A 22,234-nucleotide genomic window follows, 5' to 3' on the forward strand; every position below is an offset into this window, starting at 1 on the left:
AGTTCGTCCTGCTCCAGAGTCATACATCTTCTAACCCCGGAGAAGTTAGATGGTAAACTGGGCTCTTGCCGCAGCTTCCTGATCCAATGCTCATTAGTATTTGAACTTCAGCCATCCCAGTTCCTGTTGGAGTGAGGAAAAGTGGCCTTCATTATTTCTCCCCCAACTGGAAGACCCCTGGCTTGGGCCACATGCACAGGTCAGAATTCTGCCCAGATTCAGAGGTATTCATGGCCTCCATGACCAAGGTGTTCCATCACCCCACTGGAGCCAGCTGAACCTCAGTCCGCCTGATGAAGATTCGACGGGGACAGTCAGCGGCCAACTATGCGATCAAATTCCAGACCTTGGCACTGAAGAGTGGTTGGAACGGGGAGACTTTGGCCAGTCTATACCACCACAGACTCTGAGGCAAACTGAAGAGTACCCTCGCCTCGGAAGAGCCAACAGAGAGCTTATCGACCAGTCCATCTGTCTCGATAATTGTCTAGCTGAGCAATAGTGGGACAACTTCAGAAGGTCAAAGAGAGTTGGTCTGAGCCCTGTTCCTACACACCATGGTTCCAGTCCCAACCTGATCAGCCCATCGCCTGATCAAGATCCAGTCGAACCCATGCAAGTCAGTTGCACTAGACTCTACCAATGAGAGGTCCCAGTGTCAAAGTCAAGGTTGCTGCTTTTACTGTGAGGAAGCATGTCACCTGTGGGCCAAATGTCCCAAGCTGCAGCCACCTGGGAAACTGCTAAGCAGTGTTGGGAGGACAGTGACAGTAACGGTCATGATGCCAATCCCAAGGATTCTGGTTTCATGGTTTCAAGGGGGAGTCCAGCTTGGGTAAGAACTTGAGGCAGGTGAAGGCTTTTATGGACTCAGGGGCAGAGGGTAATTTTCTGGATTTAGGTACCGCCTGTCGATTTGACATACCACTGCGAGAGTTGAGCCTGTCTTTGCCCACAACTGTCTTGGACAGCCAACATCTAGCTTCCGGGCAGATCCAGCAACAGACCGTAGTGTTGCAGATGAGGATAGCGGATCATGCAGATGACATTAATTTCTACATTATCGACTTTCCACTTACACTCCTGATCATCGGGTATCCTTAGCTGCCCCAAGGGTAGCCAAGGATACTGGAGAGAGGGAAGAATTATTGCTTGGTTCAGTCATTGTAAGAAGCTTTATTTACAGTGTAGTTTTCCAACACCCAGACTCTCTCATGATCAATGACCAATAAAGGGACAGGCTTCAGTGCCAGGGAACCTGAGACCTTCTGGAGACATAGTCCAGTCTTCAAGACAAGCAGGTTTTGGCCAGTGGGCTTTATACAGTCTAATCAGAACCCCCAGGAGCTAGAGAGAGGGAATTTCTAGGTCAGGAGAAGACCAAGGATATGTTTGAGCAGTCTGGAAGACTTGCTGCTAATCAGAAGGGAACAAGCCACAATGTCACAAGGAAGGGAAAGACTCCTTTACGCTGATCCTCAAAGCCTATTCCTGGGGGTGCAAGAACCCTCTGAAACCCCTCGCTGCCATTGTCTGTGGATACAGATAGGGAGTCGGACTCTGATTTGACCACTGTTTCCATGGATGAACTTTTTCAGCTCAGAGAGAGGACTCTGAATCCTGTTGAGTCACCCCTGTCAGCAAAGAAGTCTCAGGACTCATTCTTGAAGGAAGGTCCAGAGGAGATAGCAAATCCAAATGCATCAAAATCTCCCCTGCTTACAAGGACTTAGAGAAGGCATTCAACAAGGGAAAGTCCTCGACTCTTCCACCGGACCAACCCTACAACTGTGCTACAGACCTGTTGCCTGTACTTCTCCCCCACGGGGGCAATTGTACACACTCTCAGGCACAGAGAGAAGCACCATGGTGGAAGATACACAGGAGGCTCTTGCCACAGGCTTCATTCGGCCCTCCACCTCACCCACTGGCACAGGGTTCTTCATACAAAAGAAAGATGGGAGCCTGTGGCCATGCATTGATTACAGGGGTTTCAACTGCACTATGACCAAGAATAACTACCCTTTCCTCTTATGAACATGGCTTTCGAGATGCTCCAAGGGGCGAGGGTATTCATAAAATTGAACTTCTGGAGTGCCTGCAATCTGGTCCATATCAGGGAGGGTGATGAGTGGAAGACAGCATTCAATACACTGACAGGGCACTATGAGTACCATTTATGGCCTTCAACTTTGCGAACACCACAGCTGTTTTCCAAGCATTTATAAACGACGTGTTCCAGGACACTCTCCATAAGTATACCTTCGTCGACTCGAATAATATCCTAATCATCTAAAGTCCATGGAGGAGCACATTGCTCACATCAGGGACATTTTAAAGAGGCCTCTAGACTATGGACTTCATGTTAAGTTAGAGAAGTCTGAGCTTCATGTGACGACTGTTTCACTTCTGGATTTCATCATCATCTGTAGTGGTAATCTTGAGATGGACCATACCAAGATCAGGTAGTCAGAGAGTGGCCACCACCATCCAGTATCAAACAGGTCCAACAATTCCTGGGGTATGCTAACTTAGAACATAGAATAGTACAGCACATTACAGGCCCTTTGGCCCACAATGTTGTGCTGACCCTCAAACCCTGCCTCCCATATAACCCCCCACCTTAAATTCCTCCATATACCTGTCTGGTAGTCTCTTAAACTTCACTAGTGTATCTGCCTCCACCACTGACTCAGGCAGTGCATTCCACACACCAACCGCTCTCTGAGTGAATAACCTTCCTCTAATATCCCCCTTGAACTTCCCTCCCCTTACCTTAAAGCCATGTCCTCTTGTACTGAGCAGTGGTGCCCTGGGGAAGAGGCGCTGGCTGTCCACTCTGTCTATTCCTCTTAATATCTTGTACACCTCTATCATGTCTCCTCTCATCCTCCTTCTCTCCAAAGAGTAAAGCCCTAGCTCCCTTAATCTCTGATCATAATCCATACTCTCTAAGCCAGGCAGCATCCTGGTAAATCTCCTCTGTACCCTTTCCAATGCTTCCACATCCTTCCTCTACTGAGGCGACCAGATCTAGACACAGTACTCCAAGTGTGGCCTAACTATAGTTTTATACAGCTGCATCATTACATTGTGTATCTTAAACTCTATCCCTCGACTTATAAAAGCTAACACCCCATAAGCTTTCTTAACTACCCTATCTACCTGTGAGGCAACTTTCAGGGATCTGTGGACATGTACCCCCAGATTCCTCTGCTCCTCCACAATGCCAAGTATCCTGCCATTTACTTTGTACTCTGCCTTGGAGTTTGTCCTTCCAAGATGTAGCACCTCACACTTCTCCGGGTTGAACTCCATCTGCCACTTCTCAGCCCACTTCTGCATCCTAGCAATGTCTCTCTGCAATCTTCAACAATCTTCTACAGTCCAGGGGTGTCAAACTCATTTTAGGTCACGGGCCGGATTGAGCAAAATGCAGCTTCATGCGGGCCGGATCAGTCGGATGCGTGCGAACGCAGCTTTCGTTGCCTCCGTTTTTTCAACCTGCTCTCATGTGTCTCAGTCTCTGCTATAACTACAAAGTGTTTCACTTTACAAATTCTGTTTCTTATGAAGAAGACTGCCGAGCAAGACTGCCGAATAAACACTAAAAACCCTGAAAACCTGGTACCTGAATAAACTCAGCATTAGCCATATCATACGCCATAGGCGCTTCGATTACTGGGGCCAGCTTTAATAGTAATTAGATATTATCTCGCGGGCCAAAGATAATTCCACCGCGGGCCGGATTTGGTCTGCGGGCCTTGAGTTTGACATATATGCTCTACACTATCTACAACACCACCAACCTTTGTGTCGTCTGCAAACTTGCCAACCCACCCTTCTAGCCCCACATCCAGGTCGTTAATAAAAATCACAAAAAGTAGAGGTCCCAGAACAGATCCTTGTGGGACACCACTAGTCACAACCCTCCAATCTGAATGTACTCCCTCCACCATGACCCTCTGCCTTCTGCAAACAAGCCAATTCTGAATCCACCTGGCCAAACTTCCCTGGATCCCATGCCTTCTGACTTTCTGAATAAGCCTACCATGTGGAACCTTGTCAAATGCCTTACTAAAATCCATGTAGATCACATCCACTGTACTACCCTCATCTATATGCCTGGTCACCTCCTCAAAGAACTCTATCAGGCTTGTTAGGCACGATCTGCCCTTCACAAAGCCATGCTGACTGTCCCTGATCAGATCATGATTCTCTAAATGCCCATAGATCATATCTCTAAGAATCTTTTCCAACAGCTTTCCCACCACAGACGTGAGGCTCACAGGTCTATAATTACCCGAACTATCCCTACTACCTTTTTTGAACAAGGGGACAACATTCGCCTCCCTCCAATCCTCCGGTACCATTCCCGTGGACAATGAGGACATAAAGATCCTAGCCAGAGGTTAAGCAATCTCTTCCCTTGCCTCATGGAGCAGCCTGGGGAATATACCGTCAGGCCCTGGAGACTTATCCATCCTAATGTATTTTAACAACTCCAACACCTCCTCTCCATTAATATCAACATGCTCCAGAACATCAACCTCACTCATATTGTCCTCACTGTCATCAAGTTCCCTCTCAGTGGTGAATACCGAAGAGAAGTATTCATTGAGGACCTCGCTCACTTCCACAGCCTCCAGGCACATCTTCCCACTTTTATCTCTCATCGGTCCTACCTTCACTCCTGTCATCCTTTTGTTCTTCACATAATTGAAGAATGCCTTGAGGTTTTCCTTTACCCTACTCACCAAGGCCTTCTCATGCCCCCTTCTTTCTCTTCTCAGCCCCTTCTTAAGCTCCTTTCTTGCTACCCTATATTCCTCAATAGACCCATCTAATACTTGCAAGATCAGATCTTCATTAGGAACTTCAGCTCTGAGGCAGTTCCACTGATGGTCCTAACTAAGAAATGCATGGGTACTTCTATCTGGACTACTGAAGCAGAGGCTGCTTTTGCAGAGCTTAAAGAGTGATTCACAACAGCTCCCATGTTGGTTTCTTCTAACCAGGATCTTCCTTTTATTGGAGAAGTAGATACCTCACACACCAGAGTAGGTGCCATTTTCAGATTCAGATTCAGTTTATTGTCATTTAGAAACCACAAATGCAATGCAGTTAAAAAATGATGCAACGTTCCTCCAGAATGTTATCACAAAAATGCATGACAAAACAGACTACACCAGAAAATCCACATAACATTTGACAATCCCCAATCCAGAGTCCAGAGAGGCTGCTGCATATTAATATTGTGCTACCGTCTTAGCGTGTTCCTCAGAAAGGAGCTCCCATCCCACCAGACAAACAAAACCAAAACCTAAAGCTACATGACCTGCACAAAACCACATAGTTACAACAGTGCAAACAATAGCATAATTGATTAAAAAAAACAGACCATGGACACAGTAAAAATAGTCCAAAGATGTTAAAAGACTATAAGTTCTAAAGAAACCATCACACAGTTTCCAGAAGTCCTCAGGGTCCCAATAGACTCATCATCTCATGCCGGCGGCAGAAGGGAATACCCCCGCTATGGACTTCCACAGCGCCGCCCGACTCAGCCTCGCAGACACAGCACACAATGAAAGCTCCGTCGAACCCAGCCTCGCAGACACAGCACACAGTGAAAGCGACCTGATCGCAGCGGACTCCGAGTCCGTCGAACCTCCGAGCCGACGACCATCCCCTCCGGCACAGCTTCTCCGAGCACTATCCTCTACCGAGCGTATTAAGACGGCCCCGCCAACAGCCACTGGCAATGCGACCCCGAGGACTGGGGGCCTGTTCTTCCCAGCAGAGACCCAAACCTCACAGCAGCAGCAGCAACGAAGAAGGTCTTCCTGGAGATTTTCAGATGTTCCTCTGTGCTCCCACGTCCGTTTTTCATTCGATTATGATTGCGCACGGCACCCCACTTCACAAATAACAAATAACAGATAATCAACTCTGGAGTGGCCGCTGCAAGCTGCGTCGCGCCGCCATCTTGGTAGAGGTGTATTTTGTCACCTACTCTCTGATAGTGGTGTCTGAAAAGAGGATGCTGTCCAAGTTGCATGCCATCTTGGACAATGTCTCCCATCCACTCCATAACGTACTGGTTAGGCACAGGAGTACATTCAGCCAGAGACTCATTCCACCGAGATGCAACACTGAGCCTCATAGGAAGTCATTCCTGCCTGTGACCATCAAACTTTAAAACTCCTCCCTCAGAGTGTCAGACACCCTGAGCCAATAGGCTGGTCCTGAACTTATTTCTACTTGGCATAATTTACTTATTATTATTTAATTATTTATGGTTTTGTATTGCTATATTTCTACACTATTCTTGGTTGGTGTGACTGTAACGAAACCCAATTTCCCTCGGGATCAATAAAGTATGTCTGTCTGTCTCAGCGATCACCTTTGAACAGTAAATTGCACTCATGCGTTCTTTGCCAGGTAGAGAGGTCGAGCTTCTTGTGGTTAAGTTGGCTTTGGAGGAATAGTGTCACTAGCTGGAGAGGGCCAAGAACCCTTTCATCATTTGGATTGACCATAAGAATTTGGCCTATATTCAGGAGGCCAAGAGGCTGAATTCCAGGCAGGCCAGGTAGTCTTTATTTTTTAACTGGTTTAATTTAATCCTGACCTATCGATCGGGGTCTAAGGACCAGAAGCCTGATGCCCTGTCCCATCCGTCTGACAAACCGGAATAAGAGGAACAGCCCACCACCATTTTGTCCCAGGCCAGGATGGTAACACCAATTCATTGGGGAATTGACACTCGGCCAGTTCTGAAAAGACTTTGGACACATCTCTCCATGAACTTTGTCACGGGTCCTCTGCCACCGAAAGGGAAGTCAGTCATCATGGTGGTTGTTGATCGGTTTTCAAAAGCCTGCAAGTTCATTGCCTTGGAGCAGCCACCTTCCACAGTGGAGATGGCCGAGATTGTCTGGACCACGTCTTTAGGGTTCATGGATTTCCAGTTGACATTGTTTCAGATCGTGGTCCACCGTTTTCATCACATTTCAGGAAGGCTTTCTGAAAACTGATAGGGACGACAGCAAGCCCTTCCTTTGGATTTCACCCGCAGTCCAATGGTCAGGAGGAGTGGACCAACCAAAATTTAGAACGTACCCTAAGATGCCTGGCCTCTGAAAGACTTGATGAGTGGTGTGACCATTTGATGGGGCAGAGATTGTCCACAACACCTTACAGCACTTGGCATACAGGAGGCCATTGTTCAAGTGCCAGTTTGGTTATCCTCCGCCTCTCTTTCCAGAACAAGAGCCGAAATTGGGGTCTTGGCCAATGCTACAAGAAGAAATGGATGAGGGCAAGAGAGATTTTGCTGGCCTCTACCCAAAGAGTGGAGACCAAGGCAAACTGAAGGACAATACAGACAGACAGACATACTTTATTGATCCCGAGGGGAAATTGGGTTTCGTCACAGCCACACCAACCAAGAATCGTGAAGAAATACAGCAATATAAAACCATAAATAATTAAATAATAATAAGTTAATCATGCCAAGTGGAAATAAGTCCAGGACCAGCCTATTGGCTCAGGGTGTCTGACACTCCGAGGGAGGAGTTGTAAAGTTTAATGGCCACAGGTAGGAATGACTTCCTATGACGCTCAGTGTTACATCTTGGTGGAATGAGTCTCTGGCTGACAGGGACCTGCATTAAAGCCTGAGCAACAGGTCTGGCTGTCCACTCATGATTTGCTACTCCGAGTGGAACCTAGAAAGCTGGTGCCAAGTTCATTAGTCTGTTTCAGATCCTGAGGAAAGTAAACCTGGTGGCTTACACCTTGCAGCTCCCCAAGACCCTAAAGATCATCCCCACCTTCCACATCCCTAAATTGAAACCTGTCTGCACCAGCCCCTTAACCCCACCACCATTGGCCCCGTCACTCAGGTTTATCGAGGGGGTTGTCTTCCTGGTGAAAAGACTTCTGGACTCATGTACTGTTCAAGGTATTCAGCAATACCTCATGGACTGGGAGGGATTCGGACCGGAGGAATGGTGCTGGATGCTGGAAAGAGACTTCCTGGATCCGATTGTCATCCATGATTACCAACACCACCTCTCCAAGCAACCAGGGCTGTCAGGAGTCAGCCATAGGAGTGGAGGTCCCAACATGCCAGCTTCCGAGATATAAACGTTGTAACACTCTGGAGTACAGATAGCTGGTACGGCCTCCTTAAGGGCTGAGGATGTACCTGCTAATTGATAATCATGTTTTGGGTACCAAGATTTGAGTATTTAAGGAACACATAGGTTCAGTGCTCAATTGTAAGCCTACCAGTGATTTCATCCAGCGTCTGTTTCGTGCTCAGTTTTTCGATCTTGTTTGAGACCGTATCTTGATCCCAGCCTTAGATATTCCAGCATTTGGGTCCAAGCCATCCTTGTCAAGGACTCTCATCACAGTAGAGAATCTTTGGAATTCTCCAGCTGAAAAGGCTGTATAGGTTTGGTCACTGATAATATTCATGGTGGAGATGAATAGATTCTGTCTGCAAGTTTGCAGCTGACTCAACTGTAATGGACAGAATCTCAAATGTTGCTGAGTTAGAGTACAGGAAGGAGAGCCTAGTGCCGTGGTGTCGTGATCAATGTCAGCTAAACAAAAGAGCACTCACTTATTTCAGGATGAGGAGTGATTCTTGTGCTCTCTTTTAGACCGATGCTGCCAAGATCAAAAGGGTTCAGAGCTTTAAGTTCCGAAAAGTGAACATGACAAATAGCCAGTCCTGTCTAACTATACAGATACCATGACCAAAGAAACTCACCATCACTACTTCATGTATATCTCCTTTATCTATGCACCTTTGACCTGGATTTACACTGTTTGATATGGCAACTGCTTTGTCCATGACCACAACTAACTGTTGAAAATTGTGGATGCACACTGCACATCATAGAAACCTGCTTCCCCTCCATGGACTCTGTTTACACTTGTCACTGCCTTAGTAAAGCAACCAATATGATGATGACCATGCCACACCAGATATTTTCTCCTCTCCCCCTCCCATTAAGCAGAAGATACAAAACACATACATCCAGGCTCAAGCACAGCTTCTATCCTGCTGCTATAAGACTATTGAAAACTCCTCTAATATAATAGTATAGTCTCTTCAGCTCACAATCCACCTCACTATAGTCTTGCACTTTATATCTACCTGCACTAGACTGTCTCTGTAACTATAACAATTTATTCTGCGTTCTGTAAGTGTTTTTCTTTGTACTACCTCAATGAGCCACTGTCGTGAAATGATCTGTATAGATGGCATGCAAACAACGATTTTCACCACACCTTAGCGAAGTGACAGTAATAAACCAATTCACCAGTTTTCTTTTTAGGAACTAAATAGAACAACAGATAATGATTCAGCATACCCTTCAGTTTGCTCATTTCTTATTTATTTATGTTTGAACAATTTAAAAAAAAATCAAATGTGTTCACTTGTGGAAAGATATCACCTGAAGGCACTAAAATTCTATAATCATTTCCCTTCAGGAACTGGGGAACATATACAGTATTTTGGCAGCTATCTTGAATGTTGGTAACATCGAGTTTACCTCTGTCGTAACAGAGCACCAGACTGACAAAAGCAATATTATCAATTTTGCAATTCTGGAAAATGGTAAGTGATTAGTAACAACTCGCTTTTCTACAGTTGTTTGTTCATGGATTTTGCTCTAACAGAGTAAATTCTACAAGGCTATATTCATAAAGTGGAACATCAACCTGAGAGAGCAGGGGATGGGGGCAAACTCAATGAGGGCAGCGATCGGAGTATGAGCAGTAATTATGCCTTTTATTGTGACTTAACTGTTTTCAGGAAACTAAAATCAGCAGATAATTCAAAGTTGAGTCCTTTATAGACTTCTTCCTGCAGGTTTACCGTATCTACTTCAACAAGAATCTCCATCAACATGACTTCACTATTCTTCTTTTGTACTTTTTGTTGATTTACTTTTTTATTGTTACTTGTTACTTCTTTGCTGCTTTCATGCCATACAGTATGTCAATGACAATAAACAGATTCTGACTCTGATTCTGATTATGATGCTATTTTTAAACATATCGCTAATTTTGAATATTTCTGGAGTGGTTTAAGGGTCTTGGATCTTGGAGGGTTTTCTTTAACTTCTCTGCAGCCCAGTTAGTATAGATCATGTCTCAACCACGTGCACCCTAAAGCCTTCACTGCATTCGTTATGTAGAGAGTTCAGATCTCCACAGGCTCTCGGTTAGCGCAATGCTTTACAGCTGTTAGATCGGAATTTGACTCCTACCGGTTTCTGCAAAAGAGTTTGCACATTCTCCCCATGATCACCAGACGGGTTTTCCTTCAGGTGTTTCAGTTCCCTTTCACCTTCCAAAGACCTATGGGTTAGGGTCAGTGAGTTGTGGGCATGGCTGCCCAGAAAAATCTTTGCTGATTTGATTTGATGCAAACGATGCATTTCACTGTTTGTTTCAATATGCACATGACAAATAAAGCCAATCTTTATTATTATCTTTATATTTATCTTTATCTCACAGCTCTCCCATCTTCTGAGATATAATTTTGAATCACTGACCCCTTTCACTGTACCTTTAATTTCTGGAATCTGTCTGGTTCTATTTAACATTGTCCTATCCACATTACCCCATTCTTCAGAATTTTCTTTATTGTGTTCATAAGTCCAACCAGTAATCCAGCATTGCATTTAATTACCTGTGCACCTTTAGTCTCAGATCCATCTATTTTTCCAGATCACTGAATCAGAATGCATAACCTTGTTCAATGACAAGGGACACGAGGGAAACAGTTTTATCCCAGTATAAAGGGATCATAAATTTATAAATGCTTGGTGATTGATTTGTACTGGATCAGAGGTTAAGGTCAGAAGATCCAATATTGACACACTCTGCTAAGAATTAGGATTGCATATTTCATCTGAAAGAATTCTGTTCCCAAAATATTTTATCTCATACCTCAAAAAATCTCTTCCTAAATCATGTTTGACATTATTTAATTTGTAATTCTTCCAGCATAAAATCATTAACAGTGTTAGCTGAATCTCCATACTTGATCCTTCAGTGCTCAAGTTGAATAGAACTCCATTAGGAGCATTGCTTCACTACATTTGCCGTTGAATGCTCTGATGGACTAGACCTACTAAAAGGATGAGTTTGTACAGTTGTCGGGGTTTTCTACATCCCTGATACTTGTTCTGTCCTCATGTTCCAAGACTATTCAGAAAAATAAATTCAGAAATTTATCAGATTGTCAAAATTCAGAACTGTAATCACAGTAGGATGTGGCCACTAGGCTCTTATTCCCTTGCTCTCTTCTTTCCTATTATTATTGAAATTTCTTTACTAAAAACAGTTATCGAACTACTATTGAATTCACCTACTCGTCAGTTAAAACATTCTGAATCCTGATCACTTTTTCTGAAAAAGTTGTTCTTTGACATCACCTTTGATTATTTTGCCAGCACCATAAGACTAATCCCTCTGGTTATCAGTTTTTCAACTATTAGAAAAAAAAATTCACTCGAATTAAAAGTAAAGCAATGCAAATGCTGAAATAATATCTATGTTTCTGTCTTCACACTGCTTATTTCCTAAAGTAAAATATGCTAAGTTTCAGTACCAGTCTGGTCTGAATATAATACTTCAGCTCGAGCTCATCCAGAACTTACTTTGATTTATCGTGTCATATTTCTTTTTACAAGCCATGGCTCTTTTTATGAATAATAATTGTCCATATTAATCTCTTTGATCCAACCATCTATCTCTCTTTGGTCCAGAATCAGGCATTCCTGAGAAAACTTTTCATTTTTGGCACTCTACAGAAGCGTGACATATTGTGCTCTGCTTCTCAATTTCAGTTCCATTAAAGTTAATGGAAGCAAATTTCACATATGCATATATTGCTATCAGATGGGAATAACTTTTGTAGTCAACGCTTTTCAAAACCTTTGCCAATTTTATGTCCATACTACTCCTGCTTCTCTTATCTCATTGGGTTCATTTCTGGTAACAAATGTAATACGTTGCACTTCATCAAATACTACTTAAGTCCATTAACACAACACAAATTGCATGGCCCCTACCAACCCTCTTAACTACAATGTTAATATCACATTTATCAAATCACACTGGCTGTCCTTAATTAGTTAATGAGTGTGAATGTTGTGACTGTGAACTGTGTCACTAGAGAGACACTGAAACAAGTTGATATCAATTCATCATGTCTATATTCATCACAACAAGCAGGTAGTCTCCTGGAGACCCTCTCAGTAGAGTCTCCCAAACACAGTGTACATCAATTTTTTTATATTCTTGAGCACAGTAACTGCAGGTAATTCAATACAATTTCAATAGCTACATTTCAACATTGAGTCTGATAAAGCTACAATGGGAGTAACTTCCGAAAGTTCATACACCTTTCCTGGGACAAACTAGTTCACAAAGATGATCTGAAAGTTTCTGAGGACAGAAATTCGATGTCCCCAAAACTAGAGTAGTGAGGAGTGACTTTTAGTACACAAATATCTTAGCTGCTGATAGATCAAATAAACCTGTGACTGCGTTTGGTGTGCTATGTTTCAGTATCAGTCTGGTCTGCAAGCTTCCTTGCAAAATGGTGCCATGGTTGACTGGTTTGATGTAGACCAATTAAAGCGCCTCTATTCTCTTATGTTCGCCTGATGCACACAAGAAAGTTTCAGGGTCACTGCACTTTGCAAACCATTTCAGCAGGCCCCTGCCTGTGCTCTGTGGATAGTACTGATTGTTTACAAAACTTTAGCAAGGTCTATGAATGGACTTCAAAAAAGCTTCTTTCAAGGTTCCTCGTGGCAGATTAGTCAGGAAGGTTAGACCACAGTGGAGCCAGGAGAAGATAGGAGATTGTATTCATAATTGGCTCAGTGATAGGATGCAGAGAGTGAAGGTCAAGGAGCATTTCCCAGACTGTTATCTTGTAACCTGTGTATGGCCACAGGAGTTGGTGATGGGACCTTTCTTGTCTGTAACTTCTATAAACAATTTAAATGTGAAAGGTCAATAAGTTTGCAGATGGTACTAAAATAGGCAGTGCTGTATATAGTAGACTATAAGATATAGGAGCAGAATCTGGCCATTCAGCCCATCGAGTCTGCTCTGCTATTCAGCCATGGCAACCCAATTCTCCTGCCTTCTCCCCATAACCTTTGACACCCTTACTAATCAAGATCCTATCAACCCCTGATTTAAATATACACACTGACTTGGCCTCCTCAGCCATCTAAGGCAATGAATTCCACAGATTCACACCCTCAGGCTAAAGAAATTCCTCCTCATTTCCTTTCTAAGGGGACATCCTTGTACTCTGTGGTTGAGCCCTCGGTCAGACTCCTCCACTATTGGAAACATTCCCTCCATGTCCAGTCTATATAGACATTTAAATATTCTATAGAGATAGTGTAGAATGGTTTAAAAATTACAAGGGCTTATTGATTAACTGAGTATATGGGCTGAGGATTTGCAAAGGGCTTGCAATCCAAATAAATGCTAGGTATTGCATTTTGGGAGATGTAACTATGTAGAACTTGTGCAGTGAATGCTAGGGCCCAGCATGTGCTATGGAGTAGAGAAACTTAAGAGGGAGAGTGTATATTTCATTAAAAGTGTTGTCCCAGGTGTATAGGGTAGTGAAGAAGGTATTTAATACACTGCCTTTATTAGTTAGGGCACTGAGTTATGTTACAATTACATAGGACATTGTGAAGCCACACTTGGAGTATTTGCATAGGTTTGATCACTCTGTTATAGGAAAGATGTTATTAAACTAGAAAGAGTGCAAGAAAGATATACCAATGTGTTTTTTTGCAATTGTGGACCGAAGTTACAAGGAGAGGTTACATTGACTAGGACTTTATTCCCTGGAATATAGGGTATATAAGATCATAAGGGAGCATCAACAGGATCAAAGTTTGCAGTCTTTTTCCCAGAGAGTGAGTGGGTTTCAGATCACAGGCAAGAGATTTAAAAGGGACATCAGGGGCAGCTTCTTCAAACAGAGAGTGCTACTTATTTGGAATGAACTACCAGAAATAGTAGTTGAGGTGGGCACTCTAACAACATTTAAAAGCCATCTATATAATTACATAGATAGGAGAGGTTTAGAGGGATATATGCCAAACACCAACAGCTGGGGCTACATGCTAGGCCATACAGTTGGCATGGAGTAAGTGGGCTAAGGGACTTGTTTCCATGCCATATGGATGTATGAGGTTGTCCTTTTAACTCCAGAATAGTTGTGGCTTGCAATTTACATTAGGAACTGTAGACTGGTTCTCACATGGTATATTCATATGATTCTGTAACTCCTGAACATCTAACAATGAAATGACTGCTTTATTTGGTGTATATCTTAAAGATTTTCCACCAAAAGATGAGAAACATGATCAGTAACTGATGAGTTTATACTTCTCCATTCATTTTGAAAAGGGTTGTGGTGTTTGGAATCAGCCAATAGCTTGACATTGCATCAATTTCTAAGAGTAGCATATTTTACATAATTTTCACTTTGTCAAATTTGCACCAGGTGGTATCAGTCCTTAAATATTTCCATTCTTCCTAGGACTTGTTCATTGTTCCTCATTCCTTATGACTCTATGACTACCTTTATTCCATTAATCTCTTTACTTATCATGGTTGTGTCAAATGTCCCCTTTCTTGGTAACACCACCACAAAGTACACACTTAGAAGCTCAGACTCGTGGTCTACCTCCAGAAAGGAAATCATTGACATCTCTGACAAGTTTCTTAATGTGCCTATTGAAGACCTTTGGTTTCCTTTTACATTAGCTACTTACAAATGTCTAACTTTTGAGTGAAAACTTCTCGATTAAAAATATGTTTACATAAGCACACGGTGGAGTTTGTTGCCAGCAATTAACTTACACAGAGATTTCCATCTCAACTATTAACTTCTGAATGTGAAATAAATGGACTGTATCTTCCATAATATCCGCCACTAACTGGAGAAAGCCAAATGGAAGAAAGTATTCATCACAGATTCTGTAGTGTTTGTTACAGAAAGAAATACTTCAGGAATAAATGCAACAGCAACAGCAACATGCATTTGTAATTGAAGTCATGGGAAAATATAATATTTCACTGTAGCAATATCTACCTGTCAAGCTGCTTGAGCAATGATGTGAAATGAAAGTCAGAACAAATGGACTATTTGACTGCATTGCTGTTTCTTTTATCCAATTTGACATGAAACTTATTGATCACCAGTGGAAATAAGGGCAATGAGGAGATTATTTCAGATCCAGAAACTTTGATTTTATTGCATTATCAGAAGTTCTATTTCCTTTCATTTTCAGCTGCTTCATTGTTGAGTATCCAAACAGATGAGCTACAGGAGGCTCTCACCTGTCACTGTGTAGTGACTCGAGGAGAAACAATTGTGCGTCCCAATACAGTCGAGAAGGCCACTGATGTCAGGGATGCTACAGCCAAGGCTTTGTATGGCCGTCTCTTCAGCTGGATAGTCAACCGCATCAATGCCTTACTAAAGCCAGAGACATTTCTGAGGTAATAACATCATCAATCATTTTTGCTCTATTTAACTGACGTGCCATAAGTGGGGAATCGATGAGTAATAATATCACTTTCTAGGAAGCAACCTAGACGTGCATTTCTGCAGCTTGACCGTCATGCTTGCATGTTCAGGTTAATTTGTCTTTCAATCAAAGAAAGACAATATATTTAGTAAGACTTGCCCGCTGTTTACAAGTTTTTCCTGAGGGACACACACATTATATAAACCATATTAGGCAGAACCACAATTTTATACATCCAATATAAAACTATGAACATTTAAATGTGTTTATTCCAAAAAATGTAGATAACACAATCCAATAGATTTTGGCTGCAAACAAAATTTTACACCAGCTTAAATTATGATTCAAAATAATTGTAGAAACTGAAAATATTTAAATTAGAGTCTATGGTTTAGTATCAAGAGATCTGTAACATACATATTTGGGAATGTTAATTTAAAGAATGGTGAAGGCTGAAAATCCAGGAAAGTATCATATTTTAAGTTTATATTTGTATGAATTAAATGGCAACTTTTGTTTTAAGTACTTGATTAGGGAACTTAAGGTAAAGGAACCATTAGGAGAGAATGGTTAAAATATGATAGAAGTCACGCTGCAGTTTGAGAGGGTGAAGCTAAGTCAGATGTGTTAATATTACAGGGGAGTAAAGGGAACTACAGAGGTATGAGAGAGGAATTGGCCACGTTGATTGGAAGGGGACACTAGCATGGATGATGGCAGAAATGCAATGGCTGGAATTTTTGGGAGCAACTCAGAAGTAGCAGGATAAAAACATCTCAAAGAGGAAGTATTCTAACTGGAGGATGAGGCAACCGTGGCTGATAGCATAAGTCAAAAACAGCATAAAAGCAAAAGAAAGGGCACATAATAGAGCAAAAATTAATGGGAAGTTAGAGGATTTGGAAGCTTTTAAAAGTCAACAAAAGACAACTAACAAAGCAATAAGGAGAGAAAAGATGAATTATGAAGGTAAGTAAGTCAATAATATAAAAGATAATACAAAAGGTTTTTTCAGATATACAAAGAGTGAAGGAGAGGTGAGAATGGGTATCAGAGCACTGGAAAATAATGCTGGAAAAATATTAATGAAGGAACAAAGTAGTTGCAGATGAACATAATAAGTATTTTGCCTCAGTCTTCACTGTGGAAAACACTAGCAGTATGCCAGAAATCTGAGTGTCAAATGGCAGAAGTAATTGCTATAACTAAGAACAAAATGCTTGGCAAGCTGAAAGATCTGAAGGTAGTTAAGTTACTGAACCAGATGGACTACATTCCTTGGTAGCTGAAGAGATTGTGGAGGCATTAGCAGTGATCTTTTATGAATCCTTAGATTCTGAAATGGTTTTGGAGGACTTGCATTTGTACGGAACTTCTGCAAAGACTGTACCGCAAATTAACAGATCGTGATTAGATTAGACCTTACTCACAACGATGGCCAGCTTAACAAAGGCAAAGATAACCAATACTCTTTTACAATTAGGACTCACGGAGGCTGTACTCTTGTTCCAACCTAATATAACAAAGAACATAGACCATTATAGCATAGGAACTGGTCATTCAGCCCACAATGTTATGCTGATCTACAAACGTTTGTAATTGAACTTGTATGTAGTTTCCTAACTAAAAATCAAACAAAATGATTTGGGATAAGACCATTGCCAGAAATGTTCCAAGTGACTATGATAAATAATGCTGCATGACAGCACCACCTCGAAGCAGAATGCTATTCTAACGCAACTATCACAGAGCAAGCAAGCCTACACGTATAGATACTTGACAATGCATTCAGTAAACTTATAACCATATAACAATTACAGCACGGAAACAGGCCATCTCGGCCCTTCTAGTCCATGCTGAATGCTTACTCTCACCTAATCCCACTGACCTGCACTCAGCTCATAACCCTCCATTCCTTTCCTGTCCATATACCTATCCAATATTACTTTAAATGACTATATTGAACCTGCCTCTACCACTTCTACTGGAAGCTCGTTCCACACAGCTACCACTCTCTGAGTAAAGAAATTCCCCCTCGTGTTACCCTTAAACTTTTGCCCCCTAACTCTCAACTCATGTCCTCTTGTTTGAATCTCCCCTACTCTCAATGGAAAAAGCCTATCCATGTCAACTCTATCTATCCCCCTCATAATTCTAAATACCTCTATCAAGTCCCCCCTCAACCTTCTACGCTCCAGAGAATGAAGACCTAACTTGTTCAACCTTTCCCTGTAACTTAGGTGCTGAAACCCAGGTAACATTCTAGTAAATCTTCTCTGTACTCTCTCTTTTTGTTGACATCTTTCCTATAATTCAGTGACCAGAACTGTACACAATACTCCAAATTCAGCCTTACCAATACCTTGTACAATTTTAACATTACATCTCAACTCCTATACTCAATGCTCTGATTTATAAAGGCCAACATATCAAAAGCTTTCTTCACCACCCTATCCACATGAGATTCCACCTTCAGGGAACTATGCTCCATTATTCCTAGATCACTCTGTTCTATTGCATTCTTCAGTGCCCTACAATTTACCATGTACGTCCTATTTGGATTATTCCTACCAAACTGTAACACCTCACACTTATCAGCATTAAACTCCATCTGCCATCGTTCAGCCCACTCTTCTAACTGGCCTAAATCTCTCTGCAAGCTTTGAAAACCTACTTCATTATCCACAACGCCACCTACCTTAGTATCATCTGCATACTTACTAATCCAATTTACCACCCCATCATCCAGATCATTAATGTGTATGACAAACAACATTGGATCCAGTACAGATCCCTGAGGCACACCACTAGTCAACATAACTTCATCAATATAATATCAAATTTTAAAAAAAGCTTTGGGCATCTTGCAAACAGAAGTGATCGCCTTGGCTCTGCAGGTAGATAAAAACATTCTGCAGCTTGTTTAAGTGAGAGTTGAATCCATCAGAGATGGCAAATTTGAAAATGTAACTGAGTTCCATGTACCAAGATATGACCCAATTCTATGCTTTTCTTCTTCCCAACCCTGTCATAATATAGACATCACCTCCAGCACCTTTCATGTTTTCCTTGCCATTTACCTTATTCAGTGAGCCTCATGTTGCCAGCATTTCTGTTGCTGCTTCTTTCTGGTATGCAGTTGACTGGTGTCACGAGGATAGCTAACTTACGACAGTGGGTGTAAAACCCTATCCCACTCTCACCACCCACGTGTAACTCACAAAAAAAAGCCCTGTCACCTGTTCACTTTACTGACTTATATGCCCATTCAAGACAACTAATTTATCGCTAATTAATTTATATTACAGTGATGCTGATAATAATGTTGACAAAGGAACAGACATTGGAATTCTTGATATATTTGGCTTTGAGAACTTTAAGAGAAATTCCTTTGAACAATTATGCATTAATATTGCCAATGAACAGATTCAGTTCTACTTCAATCAACACATCTTTGCCTGGGAACAGGTATCGTCAATTTATTCCTTACTGTAAGGGAATCTTGTATTAATGTGTCTCCGTGGAAAATCTCCATAGTTTCTGCAGTAGTAGTGGGAAAAGCTCATTAGCACCAACATATCCAATGGGATAATCCACTGGTGGGATATTGTGTCTTTTGGCTATATCTCAACAGCAGCAATGTATCTAGCATGTTAATCACATTTGCATCAATGTGACTCCATTAGCATCAGCATGCCTTCTGTGCAAATACCATTAATGTTGATGAAGCTGTTGGGCAAATACAATTTGAATCAACATGCCTTTTAGGCAAATCCAATTAGTAACAATGTACCTAAGGGCAAAATTACATCAGCATCAATTCATACAACAGGAAAATTCCATTAGCATCAATATGCCAGTTGGTCATATCCCATTAACATCAGCCTACCTAACAGGAAAATTTCTTTTGATTAAGATGTTGAGCAGGAAAGCTCCATTATGTACATTTTACACAATGTAATTTGAATCAAAGGGGAATGAAAACACAAGTATGAGAACCATTTTCTATCAGGACTAGTTCAAATTGTCATCAGTGGGAAGACGACCATGAAGTGAACTGTTTAAATGACGTGCACACCTAATGCACAGAAATGCGCTCAACTCTGATTCAGACAGGCTGACTTAATATGCACTGTCATTACAGAGCCTTGCCTCAGCCAGCAAAAAATCAAATGTGAAGGATGTAGTTTAGAAAATAATAAAGGGGCTAATGGAAAGTGGAGCAGTAATCGTGCTCTCTGTCTGATGCTCACCTTCACAGATAGGATTTGAAACATTAACTGGCTGTTTTGGGAGCCACAGTTGTCTGTTTATTACAGATAGAATACGGATGATATAAAGGCCATTTTTTTGTGGTGTTAATGCATTTGATTGTGTTACAAGGTCTAGATGTCTCTGGAAGTGTGAAAAAGCCCACTGATGTTGCAAAGTTTACTCCATCAGCCTGATGCTGTGAACTACTGAAAGCATTTGCTTGGTCGTATTTATTGGTCTACAGTTACACTAAACAATTAGGGAACCTTGTTAATAGGCAATGTTGCCACATTTGCTAGCTACAATAAAGTCACACATTGCTGAGAAGTTTAGGTGCACTGTTTCTGTATTAAAAAGCTTCAACCCAGCTGCAACCTGCCTTAAACCTGACAAGGGCAGTTTTAAAAGAGCTGGAATAAGAGGGCAGGCACCTAATGCACTTTTGAGAACAGACTTCCTTATGTAATGAAGCTGCTTGCCTCAGATTTTAATTTACATTCATAGGTGAGGCTAGCTGACTTAAAGGCTGGCAACTGAAAGAAGTCAGGGATAATGGCATGGAAAAGGAAGGAGACTACCCAGCATCGTAAGAGGAGGATTGCTTCTCCTTAAACAACAATTGCATCTTTACCCATCAGCAACCTCTCCCTATAATCAGACCCCATCCACCGCAATCACTGACTTCCCCTTTGATATGATCACCTTCCCCTACCAGAACCACCAGTACCTTGCTCTGTCACTATCCGCAATAGATAGAGGCCTGCACCAATCATCTAACAATTCTACTATTCACCTGTACACCAGAGGAAATTTACATTAGCCAGTAAACCCATCAACTAAAATCAAAATCATTTGTGAAGAATCAGTGGGAAGAAATTAATTGTTGACATTTTGGGTCTGAGTCCTGATGCAGGTTTTAACCTGAAGCGTTGCCAGTTCCTTTTCTCCTATTGTGCTGACTTCCTCCAGCAGATTACTTGTTGCTCCACATTGCAACATCTGTGGTCTCTTGCATCTCTAAAATAATCCATCCTTAATCAATTCACAACTTCTACAATTTACAAGACAAATTCGCTTAGCAATATTATATATGGAATATGAGTTAATGAAGAAGACAATAGAACTGAAGTAAAGTATGGCAGATGCTGGAAATCCGAGAGATGTAGCAAAAGGATGCAGGTCAATGACGATGAATTGCTGACTCCTCTTCTCTCCTCAGATACTGCCTCAGTGTTTCCAAGAACACAATGGAATCAGATTAATGTATCACTTTCTCTTCAATTCTCTCCTAGAATGAATATCTGAATGAAGGGGTGGATGCTCGGTTAGTTGAATATGAAGACAACCAGCCGCTACTGGACATGTTTCTGCAGAAGCCCATGGGCCTTCTTGCATTGCTAGATGAAGAAAGTCGATTTCCCCAAGCCACTGACCAAACACTTGTTGGCAAGTTCATGAAATAATGATTTAATGATCAATGATTTTTTTTGAAAAAGATATACCATTACGTTAGGCTATGCCTTTTTGCCAAGGTTTACAGTTATTTTGACAATACTATCTCAATCATACCCTATAGATCGTAAACATATTTTCATTCCTAAATTGACTTGGAATGCCAGCATCAGTAATAAATTGCATTTTGCCTACAGGGAAATTTGAAGACAATCTCAAATCAAGTTACTTCTGGAGACCAAAGAGGGTTGACTTAAGCTTTGGAATTAATCATTATGCAGGAAAGGTGAGCACTCATCAGTAATCATATATCTTACAACAGTACTAACTTGCAGAAAATATAAAGCTCAATCTTGTACATTCAATTCAAATGAACATGCTAAAAAAGTTCAATATCCATGAATGGGTGTTCATAACTTTGTTTTCACCAATGTAATTTAACCTTTCATCTCAGTAATTGTTATCACTAGGAACCTTAGTTCAGAGTTTTGGGACTATAGATTTAGCTGCCCTATTTTTGGCCATCTGGTGCATTAACATAAGGAGCTATAATTAATCTTGTCTTTTGTGTGCAACTATTCTCACTGTAAACAGCACCCCTTTGAGACAAGGGTTAGAAGAAAATCTCTTGGACCTCCTGGCTCAACAGTTAATGATGCTTTAATAAGCCAGTTTCTTTGTTGCCTGTTAGCATCTGAGAAACTGGATATCTTTGAGGTCCCCAGACAAAATAGTTTCGTCATTGCCCCCAAACAAGCATTAAGCCAACTGGTGAAACACTAGGAACAAAGCTTCAGAGAGACTTATGAACCTGTGTGTATAACAACTAAGTCTTGTAACCAACTTTGATAGAGAATTCCAAATTTCTTTTCATTCTGGTATTGAATGACCAGTGTCTTAGTTTGAGTCTA

General features: G+C 41.6%; 1 protein-coding gene across 1 annotated transcript in view; it reads left to right on the plus strand.

Moving 5' to 3' along the window:
• myo3a (myosin IIIA) overlaps positions 1-22,234 on the plus strand; it is a 404,249-nt gene that overhangs the window by 232,448 nt on the left and 149,567 nt on the right. The window contains exons 17-21 of the mRNA XM_073055309.1: positions 9,517-9,643; positions 15,378-15,588; positions 18,926-19,085; positions 21,164-21,317; positions 21,521-21,609. Coding sequence (XP_072911410.1) covers positions 9,517-9,643; positions 15,378-15,588; positions 18,926-19,085; positions 21,164-21,317; positions 21,521-21,609 — 741 coding nt within the window. The remainder of the gene's footprint in view (positions 1-9,516; positions 9,644-15,377; positions 15,589-18,925; positions 19,086-21,163; positions 21,318-21,520; positions 21,610-22,234) is intronic.

Source organism: Hemitrygon akajei, chromosome 8 (assembly GCF_048418815.1).
Source record: "Hemitrygon akajei chromosome 8, sHemAka1.3, whole genome shotgun sequence".
NCBI lineage: Eukaryota > Metazoa > Chordata > Chondrichthyes > Myliobatiformes > Dasyatidae > Hemitrygon > Hemitrygon akajei.